The 14,970-nt window shown below is 40.5% G+C and overlaps 2 protein-coding genes across 3 annotated transcripts in view; one reads left to right on the plus strand and one right to left on the minus strand.

Annotated features, from left to right (window-relative positions):
• The window catches only part of CCNT2 (cyclin T2), a 28,935-nt gene extending 26,961 nt beyond the window's left edge, over positions 1-1,974 (plus strand). The window contains exon 10 of the mRNA XM_027884286.1: positions 1,664-1,974. The gene's annotated coding sequence lies outside the window, so the exon portion shown is untranslated. The remainder of the gene's footprint in view (positions 1-1,663) is intronic.
• MAP3K19 (mitogen-activated protein kinase kinase kinase 19) overlaps positions 1-12,059 on the minus strand; it is a 12,553-nt gene extending 494 nt beyond the window's left edge. The window contains exons 1-9 of one of the 2 annotated variants that reach the window (XM_027884279.1): positions 11,992-12,059; positions 11,388-11,472; positions 10,384-10,625; positions 9,704-9,747; positions 6,071-8,497; positions 5,881-5,955; positions 4,962-5,111; positions 4,053-4,750; positions 2,729-2,819 (exon numbers count right to left, since the gene is read on the minus strand). In XM_027884279.1, coding sequence (XP_027740080.1) covers positions 2,753-2,819; positions 4,053-4,750; positions 4,962-5,111; positions 5,881-5,955; positions 6,071-8,497; positions 9,704-9,747; positions 10,384-10,625; positions 11,388-11,472; positions 11,992-12,031 — 3,828 coding nt within the window. In that variant the 5' untranslated portion in view covers positions 12,032-12,059 and the 3' untranslated portion in view covers positions 2,729-2,752. The remainder of the gene's footprint in view (positions 1-2,728; positions 2,820-4,052; positions 4,751-4,961; positions 5,112-5,880; positions 5,956-6,070; positions 8,498-9,703; positions 9,748-10,383; positions 10,626-11,387; positions 11,473-11,991) is intronic. The other variant, XM_027884280.1, reaches the window with a different exon arrangement.
• Positions 12,060-14,970: the final 2,911 nt, after the last annotated feature.

Below are 14,970 nucleotides of genomic sequence, written 5' to 3' on the forward strand. Positions count from 1 at the left end.
CCCAATCCTTGTTTTGCAGGGAAGGGAATTGGACAAACACTTTGCTTTCTTTAGTTGGGATGTAAATGCACATTCCCATAATCAGTTGTAAAAATAAATGTCTTTGAAGACTTGGAAGTTATGCCAAACTGAACTAGCTAATTAATTCCTCCTTCCTCTGGAATGCCTAAGTTCTTACACCTTTAAAAAAGTAGATAACTAGTGCCAGGAGTGTTCTCTCCAATTTCTGCTGGGAATTATGTTGTCTGGCTCCTGACATGGATATAAAAAAACCCAAATTCAATTTTTAACCTTAGACCTTCAGTAGCTGGGTTTGATTCCTCTGTGTTCCTGCACCTATGGCATTTTCCTTGCCTCAGTTGAGAGACTGTGTTCTTTGACAACACCTGTAAAATTTCTGAGGCTGTCTCGTGGTGCAGGTCCCTGGGAGAAGGGAAAAGAAGGGAGAAAAGGCACTGGACTGTGTGCACTGGAGGTCCCTCCCTTAGGAGAACTCTTGTTCTCTTTTGGTTGTGTGCAAGAACCAGAGACTTGCCAGGAGGGGTGGAGAAATGGCATCAGTTCCTGCTTAGCTCTGTGAAAAAGCACTGATTTGGAACCCAAATGGTATCATGAGACAGTGGGTTTTCTGGGCTCAGTGTCTGCTTCCTTGGAAAGAGGTAGATGTATTTTTAGATGCATATTTTTACATCCTATTGCTGTTGGTAGTTTAAGACCAGTGTGAAACAGGTGGGTTGGCATTCCTAAGGACCCTCCCTGCTCCTGAGATGGCTCAGAGCTTCAAACATTACCGTGTGACAGGACTGGCAAGTACCCTGCAGTGACACAAAAGAACAGTGTGTTTTCAGGTTCCCTGATTTAAGCTCCAAATCTTGAGGAAACCTGGAGTCCCAGCAAAGCACCCTCCTAGTGCTTGGCAGCCTGGCATGAATTGTAATGGGCTCCTCCTGGTTTCAGATTGAAACCAGTAAGGCTGGCCCTGCTTGAGTACTGTCATTAAACAAGTGTCACCCTCCTCCCCGAGTCACTTCTCATGGGATATACAGCTTCTCCTGAGTACCTTGGACACCTTAATTAGGCATCCAGGTTTGGATGTGAAAATCTGTGACCTCCTCAAGTAAGGAACAGCAAAGTTAGACTTGTTTCTAGAATGTCCCACTAGACCAGCTCAGCCCAGTGACCCAAGGCTGCCCCAGCCACTGTCGTGCTTGGTTTAGCTGTGCTGAGCCCTGGGCTGGGCCACAGGCACATCCCCCCTCATCTCCAGCAGATTAGGCTGAGATACTTTGGTTCAAGTGCTGGCCTTAAACTGCCACCTCAACATCTCAACATCTGGTTAATCAAAAGCAAAAATGTGCTTCCACATTTTGATTAAAAGCTCGGAGTCAAATTTTACAAACCTCTAACTTCCCAGCTAATGTTAGTGTAATTAGCTGGATTAAACGTGACACTTAAATTACAAATAACTAATAACCTTACTATTGGAGAGCTCTAACAAGAGATGTTAGTTTTGCTTACAAGTCATGTGCATAAGGAAGGGGATTTATAATGCTGACATTTTATTAATTAAGTATATATTCTAGAGCATTCCCATTCTTCCCCACTTACATCTGTCATCTCAGTTTCATTTCACGCTAAATAAAACCTCATATTTACTTTGCAGCTTTGCTGGAGACACTACATTAATCTGAGAAGAATTAATGCACATCATGGAATTCTGTACATCCCCCCTGAGTTCCTGTGCCAGGGCTCCCACCTTTACTCTGCAAGGTACTTAAATATGAAGATCCTTTAACGTCACGTGTCCCTGGATTCCTGGCATGAGCAGCAACCTGTGTTCTTTAAAGTGGGACTGTTAACTGCTTGAACTTGAAAGATTACTGTGATGTTGGCATTTCTCTTATACTGGCATTATGTTCTGTCATTATGTGACATTATACCTACAGAAACTATCAATAAAGGATTTTGCTAGAAGCACTGGTTTCTCTTTGCTTTTACAAAATTTAGACCAACTCTCTGAAATCAGGCAACTGGAATAAAGCAAAGCTTGAAAGCTGTTTATGAAACTGAAGTGTTTAGCACTCTGAGGAAAGTTGGTTTTATATACAACTTAGAACTTCCTTCTTACCCTTCTGTAAAACACTAATTTTCATGTTACTGCTGGCACTGAAGTCAGTGCCCTGAATCCTTGAGAGCTCAGCTCTGAACAGTTGTAGGGCTGAGTTTTACTGCATCTCTTCCTGGAGCCTGAGTGATCAGAAAGGTTTAAAGTTTACCCCATTTTGATAGGAAGAAATCTTATCAGGAACAGGACGTTCTAAATACTAATACCTGTTTTTTCTACTAATTGTTACAGTTACTGTTGCAGTGCAGATGGAGACTGTTACATGTCAGCTAATTATAGAGTGCTCACTTCCAGGGTTTTGAGAAACAGTCAGTGTGTGTCAATGCCCAATGAGGACAGGAAGGAACACAAAGCCAGACCCTTCAGTGTTACCAGTGACAGGACAAGAGACAAGAGGCACAGCTCGACCTACCAGGCAGTCTGTTCAAACATAAAATCCCTTTTACCTTGAGGGTGCTTGAAGCCTGGAGCCTGCTTAATCAAAGGTCTAATAACAGACTCCTTGTACACAACTGCTCTCCAGCATTTCTGCTGTCCCTTAAAAGTCCAGTTCCTTCTGGTATCTTTTCACAAGTGGAAATCTTTCATATGGAAAATGGGTACTCACTGATAAGAGGTTCGAAAAATTCACTGTCTTCCTTTCACAAAGGGATGGTCCAGCAACTGCAGAGCAGAAGGACGTTCGTGTTGATCCCTGCATTTCAAAAATCAGGACATGAAATTAGTATGGTGCATCTGAGGGAACTGTAAAATCTAAATGCAAAATTAGCCCTTTTTTTTTTCTTATTTCTCCAGTCACTGCTCATTTTTAGTTTTTTTTTTTTTTATAAATCTGGTAGAAAGGAAGGGAGGCTTTAGAGGAAAAGACTGTTGGAATTTATGAATTATAAACCTGAAATATTTTATTCTTAAAGAAATCAGTCTCTATTCCTCTAAATTCCTTGCAGAGCTTTGAATAATTCTGCTAATTTGGCTGTTCCAGGTTCACCAAAAAAATGTATTTAAGAAGAGTGATATTTATTCATTTGATCCTCCATCAGTCAGGGTGACAGACCTTTTAAACATTCTTCTCTCTGAATCAAAGCATATTTATAATGTCACTTTATACAGCCCACAGTTTTTCTTATTGTTATATGGTCCACAGGAAAAACAACCATTTCATAACAATTCTAATCCAGGGATTAGAAATTGGGTTTCCTGCTCCCAAGACCTCTGCCATGCCCACTAAATAACATGCTTCTCCCTTGTACTCAAATCTGATCTTTAGAGATCTGTAAACCCCTGCTCCTAATTTTCTAAAAGTTACACACAGAGGCCAGGAATTTAGCTCTTGAAACTCATAGTCCATCTAAACATCTGGGGCACAGCTGATATTTAAAACAAAACAAACACCACAAAAATAATTCTTATAATGGGTGGTTGCTAGTGGTTTGGGGTTGTTATATAGAGAACTTGGTGTTTCTAATATGGATAGTGTTTCAAGTGTTTCCTAGACTGGCAGTGATAATAGATTGCAGAAGAAAAGAAATAAGTGTAAGCCCTTTCATTTAGAGTATTGTCCCCAAAAAAACTCGGCTGACATAAGCCAAACTCAAGCAGTACTGGATCAGTAAAGCACATGAAAGAAAGTTATCAAACATTTTCTCTAAAACTCAGTGGTGTTTCTGCATGAAAATTATAGAAAAGTAAATTGTGAGAGTAAGGCCTACAAAGAAAGAATTTGTGAGGGTCTTTCTGTACCATTATAGAGAGTAAAGCTCTTTTATATGTACTATTATTTAGAGGCTCTCCTGAAATGCTGAGAAGCCTAAGCACTGACAGTAGAGACATGTCCATTATAAGATGTCACCTAAGCTCCCACCAACAGTGTCTACAATCCAAACAGTCTGCATTGTTCCTTTGGGTTTCCAGCGGAGGTTCTCCATACCTGGTCAAGCAGGCGTGCACAAAATCCACGGCAGCGCCGGAGAATCCCTGGGGCAGGGACGGCATCAGCCCCCTGTGGGCCCCGATGTAGAACATGGCCGCAATCCTGCCCATGGAAGCCAGGGGGGGCTTTCCCGTGGCCATCTCGAACACGGTGCAGCCCACACTCCAGATGTCGGATTTGCGGCCGTGGCCGGCCCCGCTGATCACCTCTGGGGCCATCCAGAAGGGAGTGCCCCGCACGGACCACAGTGTCTCGCTGCGGGGGCCGCCGGGGCCGGGTCGGGCCAAGCGCCTGGCGCAGCCGAAATCAATGAGCTTCACCGTCCCGCTGGGCATCAGCAGCACGTTGCTGCCCTTGATGTCTCTGTGCACCACGCGGTTGGCGTGTAAATAGGCAACCCCCTGCAGAATCTGCCTGGTGTATCTGCGAAGGACGACTTCTGGCAACGGGCCAAAGCGACTGATGACGCTGGAAATGGAGCCACCGGGAACGAACTCCATGAAAATGCTTAAAATGTTGTGCTCCAGGCAAGTTCCTAAGTAAGTTACAATGTTGACGTGCTTCAACGTCTTCAAGAGATCAACTTCCTCGTGAAACTTCTGGTACTCCTTTTCTGTAGTGAGTTGATCCGACGTGTCCAAAACAACCTGTTTTACAGCTATTAACTGGCCCTGGCTGGTCAGACCACAATACACCTACAATGAAACCAGCACTTATTAGAATGAAACATGAGGTAAAGCTGAGTGTTTACTTATTTTAAATAGTATCTTTGTGTTTGTCATGTTTTGTGTCTCACTGTAAAACCCAAACACTGAAGTCATTTGTTAACAGGACAACAGCCAGTTATGAGATAAAGTGTAGCTGAGCCACAACCAGCACATCTCTTAACGTTCAGACATTACTTACTGTGCCATAGGCTCCCTTCCCAAGGACTTCCCCTCTTGTCCACTTGATAGGATCCGTGGTGGTTAAGCTGCTTCCTGGTGATTTAGTAGATTCATCAAAGTTTAGAAGGCCACTTCCCTCACTTGGTGCTGAAAAGGCTTCACTGCAACTCTGCTTGAAAGATGGTGGTCAGTGTGGGGAGGAAGCAGAGAGGAAAAGAAAGGCTTCATAGTGTCCTTACGATTTTTGTAAGGAATCATTTTTCCTGTCATGGCTCTGCTCTATATATTTATATATATATGTGTGTATGTATATATACACACCCAGCCCATCCAAACAACTGCTGTGCTAGGTAAGGCCAGGTGAATAAGATGGCAATAATTGTTCCATCTAGCCAGGGATCTCTGCAGTGAGAATGGAGGTACAGCTGGCACCTGTGTCTGCATAAGCGTAACAGAATGTGTATCAACAGGTAGAGAAAGAAATTCCTAAATTCCCTTATAAATTGGTGATTTAAATAGCCCAAAAACTAACAAGGCAGGGGAGGAGGAGCAGTGCTGGTAGATAAGCACCTTGGTAGGTGACAGCTCTTAACTGACTTGGGGGCCAAAATCTGAGACTTGTGAGCTCCAAGTTTTGATTCAACATTAATTAAACAGCCTTATCTGCCTGATAAGCCAATACTTGTAGTTCATACCTGTAAAAGTGCCTGGTTGCAGTCAGAGATTCAAGGCGATTGCCTTTTTGGATATACAAGGACTGTTTGTAGTGTCTTTTCATATTCCTTAGCTTCAAGATCTCAAGAGCTTTTGCCTTGCCCAAAACATTTTCTACCTGCTCTACAATTAAAACAACCTATTCTCTGCTTTCACAACAACTTCACAGTTTATCTGGACCCATGATGTAAGCTTTGACAGCTATTCTTGTCCTGCCTAAGTACCTTCTGGCTTGTGCCCTGACATGCAGCCTCTAACATGGGTGTCTTCAATCCAGCACTGGAAGAATCAGTGGGCAGCTGGCCCAAGGAAAAGAGATTTGATCTTTAATAAGCACATGTTTCCTGTCTTTCATCCAAACTTGGGTGAAGCACCACTCAAACGAAGTAGCAAGTTACAAGAAATTACTGTTACCTTCTCTAGAGCATTATTTACTATTGCTCCATCTCCACTCATCATATTTTCTTCTTCTCCAGCAGGTGTGCTTTGCATTTCAGAACCTGTATTTTTTGTTCTTTCAGAGTTGATGTCTTTTTCTTCAAGCATCAGCAGTTCTTCAGCCAGGCAACAAAGCAACTCATCAGTCACATCTTTATCTGTCCAGGACAAAGTGTCTTGACTTGTCTGGAAATTGGGGCTTTTAGCACTTTTTGTCCCAGTCACTGACTGCTGAGTCAATTCATTTGCTAAAATACTATTTTGGGGCGTGTTGGCCCAACTGTGATTTGATTTCTCTGTAGGGGATTGACACTCCAGTCTATCTGAAAAGGATGATGTTTCACACTTCTGGACAGACTGGAAGGAGGCCTGGTGTGATTCCAGGCCTTTGCCACCATCCCCCTCCCCCCTGCACTGGGACACACCAATGTTCTGGTCTGTTGGTGACAGATTGCTCCTTGCAGCAACACAGTCTCTGCAGTCTTCAGCACTGAGCTGAAGATCCTGGCTACAGGGAGCAGCTCTCTGATGGCTGGACACATCCTGGCTGTCTAAAGATTGCTCCAAAGCAACTTCTTTGATAGTTGATAAGTTTGAACTTGAAAAAATTTCATTTTGCTTGGTTGACTGAGAAAGCTCTTCCAAAGACGTAAACTGGTGATCTGTGTCTCCATGAGACAATGCTATGCTCCTTGACGTGTTTGTTTGAAACTCTGCATCAGAAGTTACCACCTTCTCTTGCTCTATGTTGCTGTCACTCAGCTTGGTACTTCCATCCTTTGGGGCTGAACCTTTCTGCTTTTGTTTAGTGCCAGGTTTCGTCTGCTTTGGCTTGGGATGTGTTTTCTTCGGATTGTTTCTTCCCCTGCTGCTCTCCCTCCCCCTGGTGCAGGTACATCTGCAGGTGCTGGCAGTGCCTGTCCCCGAGGGAGCAGAACAAAGACTTTTATAAAACCTGCTCTGGTGGCGCTCGAGCTCCCGCGCGTAGGAATACATGGGAGTTCCGAACATTTCGTAAATCCCCGGCCCTTGGTCATCTGAGTTGATTTGCTTGAACATGTCACTGTATTTCAGGTCTCCAAAATCGAAGGCAGATGGTGCATGAGGCAGAGAAAGTGGAGTAACACTTTTCTTTAACGCAGCTGAACTTCTGCAGCTGCAGGAGAGGCTTTGCTTTTTAGGTTTCTGAGCACTCTGAGAAAAACGGCCTTTGTCTCCTTGAGGGGTTTTTTTCTGACCCTTCAGGGAAGTCTCAGATTTCCCCTGTGGCAGTTCTAAAGAAGGAAAAATTCGACTCTTGGCATTATATTTTGTGGTAATCTCACCAGAAACAATTAAGTCTTTAGACATCTTTATCTTGTTATTAGCTTTAGATTTGGATGAATATTTATTTCTATTAATCTTTCTTTTATTTTTGTCACTTTCTTTGTGAGCAAGAACGTTGAAGCTCTGAGTACCACCACACTCTTCTGGGGGGGGTTCTTTAGCAGTGTGTGGTTCCCTGGCTGGCTCTTGATCAGAGAATGGAACATGAACAGCAGGTACAAGCTCACTTTGGTCTTCTGGAATGGCTTCTGACACTGCTGCTTTTTCCATTTCAGATTCAGAGAGACAGATGTGATTTTCTGTTTGTTTTCCAGAGGGATCTTGAACTTCCACTGTGGGAATTACTGCAACTACATAATTATCTTCTAAGGCATGGTAGGCCCTTGTCACTTCATTTCCACGGGAAGGATCTACATCACCATTGCCAAGCCCAGAGTTTGCACTTTCAGCACCTCCACGTGGTGCACAATCCAGTGCAATCTCTGCAGGGTTTCCTTCTGAGCCAGGGCTGCAGCAACTCTCTGCTCCCCTCTGCTGGTTGCCAGCCCTGGAGGCATCGCTGCTGCTCGAGGTGGTAAATGTTGTGTGAGCTCTGCCACAGCTGACCAGAGCATCACTTGAGCTCACATGGGGCTGAGTGTCACCACAGAGCCTGGCTTGGCCCACAGGATCCATGTTCTCACAAACCACTGAGCACAGCAACTCCACCTGCTCATTCCTGTCAGTGTGGGCACCTACATCAGCTTCCCTCCATTTCAAATGGCTTTGAATTCCTTCTTTCTTGTTGTTGGGGTGCTTAGAACAGTTCCTCATGCTGAAGCAGCACAGCTCTTCTGCTGGAGTGAACTTATCCGAAATCGTAGCCACAATCAAGTCTGATGACTTTTCACTGTGCCTTTTGAATAGGCTGCCTAACTGATGATGATAACATTTGGTAACTGATCTTATAGGCTGAGGAATAGAGTTCATAATATTTAAAATATTTCTGATGTTGCTGCTTTCATTGACAATACCATCCTCTAGAGGAGCAAGATGAATTGTTCTTACAGGCTCACATGTCACTGGTGGCAAATGAAACTGTAATTTCCATTAAAAAAAAAAAACACATTAATAATGTGCTACAACACAGATATGGGTAAGATGTAATCACTGAGAGTTTTTAGTACATTGGAAAACAGCATAGTCTGCACTTGAGTTCCAGTGAAGGTAAATGGATAAACCCAAAGGCCATTTTCATATGTCTGCTAACACAGAAGTCTCTTGGGTAGGGGATGTGTTTTATTATTCCTCCCTTCTTCCCTCTTTTCCCATCACATCAGTGGAAGGCACCACCTGTCTTTGAAAGGTCTGAGAAATGGAGCACTTTGTTGTGACTGTCCACATGAACAGTGAGAATAATTTCCTGAAAATAGTACTTCTATTCTTTATTTTATAGGAAACGAAATAAAAATAAACTTGAAAATACTGTGTATTTTCATGCAAATGGATGCAATAGAAATAATCACACAGTCATCTGCTGGGAGTACTCATTTGCATGTCTATATTCCACATCAGTTTGCAATCTGCAGGAAATTTTGGTTTGCATTCCAAGGGCAAGCTGAGGTTTGAAGATGCCAGGAAAAGCCACGTGTGATGGTTTGAAATGTGCAGTTCTGAAGGCTCAGTCTGGCCTGGGGGGCATTGATATCAATGCTCAGTTTATCCCCCATGAGATGCCTTCAGCATCATCACAGCCCGAGGCGTCAGAGCCCAAGTTACGTCCAAAAATCCCATTTACACTTACCACAAAATTTCATGTCAAATATATTTAATTCTCAGAGATTATTTTTCATTTGTTAATATAGTTAATTTCAGTAATCATCTAATAGCAAGACTGTTTTAAAATTCAGCCTCAATTTTAAATTACCACTCAATATAAGAAAATTGGGCCTTTTTTTAAATTTGGCAAAACTAGACATCTAATTTTTTTTAACATATAGGATGTTCATCTGTTAAATTAAATTACATATTTCTATTTTAAGAGGCTGTGTATCTTTTTGAACTTTCAACCTTTTACCTCCAGAAATCCCTGAGGTAATGTCTTACTGGCAATTTATTGATATATATCTTAGGATTTGCTGACACACACACATATATATAAAATCAATATAAAAATACTTCACATTCATAAAAAAACCCCACCTGAGACTAAGCAAACTACCTACATTACTTCCTTATTTCTATTTTTAAGATTTTGAAAGGATAGAATGCTTTTAACAGTGATTATACCTAATGCCATCTTACCTTAGATCTCTTGTTCCTGGTTTTTAGCATTGTTATATTTAGCCCTTAAAAATCAAAACAAATGAAATGTTAATTTGATGTTCTTAAATATGCTACAATTCTCATTTACAAATTAATTTCAAATTGTGATGTCCAGGGGACAAGGATCTGTCTGATGGTCTCAGGACTATGATACAAATCCACAGTGCAGAAAATGTCACAGGTCGAAATTTCATTGTGACACTGAACTTATAATTCTATTTTCTAGGAAAAACTATAAAATACTATACTTCAAAAATACTTTGATATCAATAATTTAAGCAAATACTTCACGATTTTTGATGTTTGCTAATTACAGTAGGTAGTTAATTAATATTGCCAGTATGAGGGAAAAGTGAAGGAGATGCCATCATGGTCCCATTCCATTACAGAAAGTTAAATTTACATTTTTTGGGCTCAGTTCTGTTTTACAGAGTAACAAGAATGGTCAAGTTTGTCATTGCTTCTCTTTATCTCCTTCATTCTGCAATATATATATTTAAAGAAGGGGGCCAGCATGGTTGAAGTTTATGTGAAAAAGTCAACCAGACATAAAGACAGCTTTGAAGTTTAAAGAGAAAGGACTTCTAAGGCTTTGCCATCTGATGTGATAACTACTATATAACTCCACATAAAATTTGTGACTTTTAAACTGAACTTACTTTGTTGTGTTTGTGCTTTTATTATCTGAAAAGTCTCTAAATCCACAAATGACTTCAAAATGTTGTATTCTGGACATGAGGTCTGTAGCAGAAAGCTGAAGTCAAAGGCATATCCCAGGCTGTCTTTCTTTGGGAAGAAAGGTGCAGAAGTGTGATGTCTCCTCTGCACTGCAAATGGATTTTTACTTGGAAAATGTGCCACTTCTTGGTCTGGCCATGGTCTGGATGTTGGTGCTGTTTGGCTAAAAGGCAAAACCAAGAACCAAAATACAGGGTGAAAACAAGTGGAAGGAGCAGCTCAAACAATCATATGACTGGAGAATAATGGGAACAAGGAGTTTTTTAAATCCAAGAATGCCAAAGTGTCCTTTCTTTCTGTATCTGGGAAGTTGGGTCTCTCCCTGGAAGCAACTGATAGCAAAGCCAGAGACTGAGTACAAGTGAGAATTAATGACAGTGTTAACCAAGCTACAGCAAGAACTGAAAAACATCTTGTTCACCTTCCCCTACTGGACAAAACCTGACTGCTTCCAGTATGTATTTTAATGACTCATCAGGAAAGTGTGTCAGAAGAACCCTGAGGCCCAGATGTACCTTTGTTGCTTAAACAATTTGCTCTGTCCTGCCTGAAGGAACAGAGGCTGTGCAGACGAGACTCAGGCTCCTGCCACCTGTTTTCTGAAGAACCAAAAACATGGAGAAAGATAAATACTGTGGCTGAAAAGAGGTCCAAAAACACAGTCTGAGTTTATCCTAAAGTCAAATTCTGATGTAAAACCATATCCCATATTTTTTCATATTCTACCAAATAATTTGTTCATCTAATGCAACATCCTGCCTCCAGCATGGGCAATAATTGCCATTGGGAAGAGATAAACACCACACAAATTTAAAGCTGTATATAATGGTTGGCACTTGGAAATATTTCCTTACTTACACACTATCACCTGCTTTGTCTCCATTTGAGCACACTCAGCTGCAAATTAAATACTAATGTGAATAACCTGGTTTTTCCTGGAGCTTTGCATGACTGATGCATTTCTTCCATTGTCTTCTCTGCATCCTGAAAGCCACCAACACTTGCACAATCTGCAACAGCACATCAGGATTTACATAACAGCAGTTTAATTCACTGACCAGTCACACATTGTAAACACGGTTATTTTGGGGCATTAAAATATTACTATAAAGAAGTGCATGAAGTAGCTATCATGAAAAAAAAAAAAAAGAGGATGTTACATTTGACTAATTTTTTTTTTTTTGAAATGTGAATTAATAACTCTGATTTATTTTTAGTTATTTGTTAAGTGTAGTAATTCAATGGACTATAAAAGCAAAGAACATCTGCAAATAATTCCAGTTACAGCTCCCAGATCAGTAGAAGAGAAATATTGACAGAAACTCCGGAGAAGTAGAGCATTTAAAAATATGACAACCAAAACAAATCTCAGGGCTTTACAAAGGAGGGAAGTAACTCTCAGTTTGATTTCATATTTTGCTATGGTTGTTTAGTTTTAACAAACATCCAGATTTGAAGTTATTACTGTACTTTTCCTTCTTCACATCCCTCATGTTGGACTTTACACACATAAACTTTGGTCAGACTACCTTTTTTGCTTCTCCTCTCATTTTGATGGCTGTCAGACATGTTGTCCTTAAAGGTATTCAGGTCTAGAAACCTGAAAAAAACAGGCTGTTAATTGATTTCCAATTCACAGCTGTGAATACAAAGCATTAATTTATATTTCAGAGCCATAAGTAAGAGAAAAACATTTGAAAAGCACCTGAAATTATTCAAAATCCTCCAGTGCCCTTTCCTGTGAATGCACAGAACCAATCAGTCCAGGGCAATTCTTTTCTACAGAGCCAGACTATCCAGACTGACTTGACTGAAAACATTACCAAAAATCTGACATCAGCAAGGTAGAAACGTCCCACTTTATCTCAGCCCTGTTACAAATTCATAAATGCATGAAGGGTGATGTGTTATCTCCGAATATTTACAAAGGTACATTTTTTAGACATTTTAAAATCGCACACAGTATAAAAAATAACTAGACTTTATATCACTGCCTTTCTGGATGCCATGAAATTTCTGAGAGCTGTGCTGGGCCTCTGAATGAATTTATATGGCCAAGAGTCACTGCCTGAGACTGCCGGTCTATTAACTTATTAGCAGCAAACTTGGTTTCACTTTACACTGTTGTATTGCCAGGAATAGCATCCTAACCATGAGTGTACCTTTCTGTGAACATCTTTCTATATGTTCAGAAAAACATGTTACTCAAAATGTACTGTTTTATAAACCCCCTTGAAATTTGCATTAAATTAGTTACAAACAGTTGTTAGTTTGTTGAAAGAGCTGATCTCAGGAAAAATAAAACAGCAAGTGTTTTCTCTCTTCATACATTCATCTTCTACACCTTATGTTGGGAAGAATCAGTAGCCAACCAGCTGTCATGGTCTGCAAGGCAGATTGTGTGGAAGCCATTTGGTTGCAGTGGATTTAAATACCACGGTTCTGGCAGAAAAGAACTCTCCTGGGAAAACTCAGCTAGGCTGTTCCTGACTCCACTGGGACAGATTTCACAGCAGTTCAGATCTCAAAGTGTGGAGCAGAATACCCAGATCCTTTTCTCACACCTATCACAGATGTTTCTGTCGCCTTACAAAGCTACCCAACCTCTATCACACAGAAAGAAAACATGATAATTACCTGAATGTGTAAAGCTTTTCAACACATTATTTCAGTAGGGAATATTTATTTTTGAGATTTTTTCAGTGTTCCTAACTGTAGCTAATCTAAAGGGAGTTTCTTTCAGAAGGAAATGGTATCTTTGACAAAAAATTAAAGCTGATAGTTGTTGAAAACCACTGAAAAAATCAACTCCAAGATTAAACAGACCATAAGGTGGTAGTGGCATAAAACAACACGGAACAATCTCAAAGTGCAGACTCTTAAAGAAGAAACACAAGAGGGTTAAGTAGAAGGATCTGAAGTTTTGAAATTCTAGACAGCTAATTCTTGAAATAAAATTAATCTCAGTTAATAGTTTTGATGGATTTGGGACTCTTTCTAAAAAAAACATCCTGAACTTCAGTTTCTCAAGTTACAAGAACATCTAAGGTAATTAAAGACAGTGGGTTGAAATTAATAAAAGAAAATACAATCATGAATATTAGTTCATATCTTTATTAAAATATTTACCAATGTCTTTACTGTTTAATAAATAATTTATAGTAAAAAATCGATAAGATAGTATACGTTAAATAATATATTCAGATATATGATGTGTATGCACATACACAAATGATGTTTATTTAAACATTTATGAATAAATATGTTTAAATATTTAAACATTTATGAACAACAATGTCAAATTATTACATTAGGTACCCCTGGGTGCTAGAAAGGAATTAAGTTCTTTAATGTGCATGGCAGGCTACAAGAAAAGTATTTTAAAGTTACATTGATGTTTATTAAATCCATAAGTAGAACTATAAAAAATAGGACACCTTCTGGCTCTTATGTTGCTAATTTCTTTATAAAATTATATTTCCTCTCTGCTCTTTTCCTCAAGTTAGTGATGGAAAGTAACAATCTTTGTATCTTTCTCTTCATTTCAAAGCCACTACAGAGGTCTCTGGAAATGAAGGGCCTGCGTGGATTTTTTTGGATTCAGCAGCCTTTTGCCACCCAACATTGCTAGTCGGGGAAAGAATTAGGCTTTTGTTACTGATCCTAGCAGCAAAAAAAATATAATTACTTGGTAACACGCAGCAGCCTTCCCAAAAGACTTGTGCATTTTGCTAGATTAATTTTTTACAATAATTTTTGGAATGACCTATAGCTTTGAATCACCCGTAGCTGATGATCAAGGCATTCCAACAAACTGTGCAAAAGTAGCTTAGAAGCACTCTTGACTTCTCATTCCTATGGATAATCCATCAAAATGTTCACCCCATTACATTAGTCTAGTAAGAGTTAGATGGTGAACTTCCCCAAACTCTGCACGTTTTTTTGGATACACAAAACCCACTTCAAAATTATAACCGAGGGGGTTCTGGAAAAAGGTGCGAACAAATCTTACCTGGTGCTTCAGCAGCAAGGAACGAAATAGATGCAGCAACCTACAGAGAAGTCACAAAGCATTTTCAGCTTTTCAGTCCCGCCTTCCTTTGCTGGCCAGCGAGCAATTCAACAGCGATTACACACTCGATTGATTGAAAAGTGTGTTGATTACACACCTTTTTGGATGGGTTTTCGGCGTGTTTTCCTGACTGCGGAGCTCTCGGGCAGCTCCAGCTACACGAGGCTGCTGAGTTTACACGATGTTGCCGAGGTAACCCCCTCCCCCCGGGGGGTGTTTTACTTGGAGCACTTTTTAATTCAAAGAGCAGCGGTGACCTGTGAAAACAAACACGGCCGAGCTAAACGCTGCCGTCGTTTAAACCCTGATCACCGGGCAGCTCTCCCAGCACGCAAAAGAAAACCCTACTCCTCTCTTCTGTCTTTTTTTTTTTTTTTTTTTTTTTTTAATGCTTTTAAAGCCTTGTGTGTTTCTACATCATTTTAAGTTCGAATTG

The sequence above is a fragment of the Empidonax traillii genome, unplaced genomic scaffold, assembly GCF_003031625.1.
Source record: "Empidonax traillii isolate 1590-97213 ecotype Southwest subspecies unplaced genomic scaffold, ASM303162v1 scaffold142:size1213974, whole genome shotgun sequence".
NCBI classification, from domain to species: domain Eukaryota; kingdom Metazoa; phylum Chordata; class Aves; order Passeriformes; family Tyrannidae; genus Empidonax; species Empidonax traillii.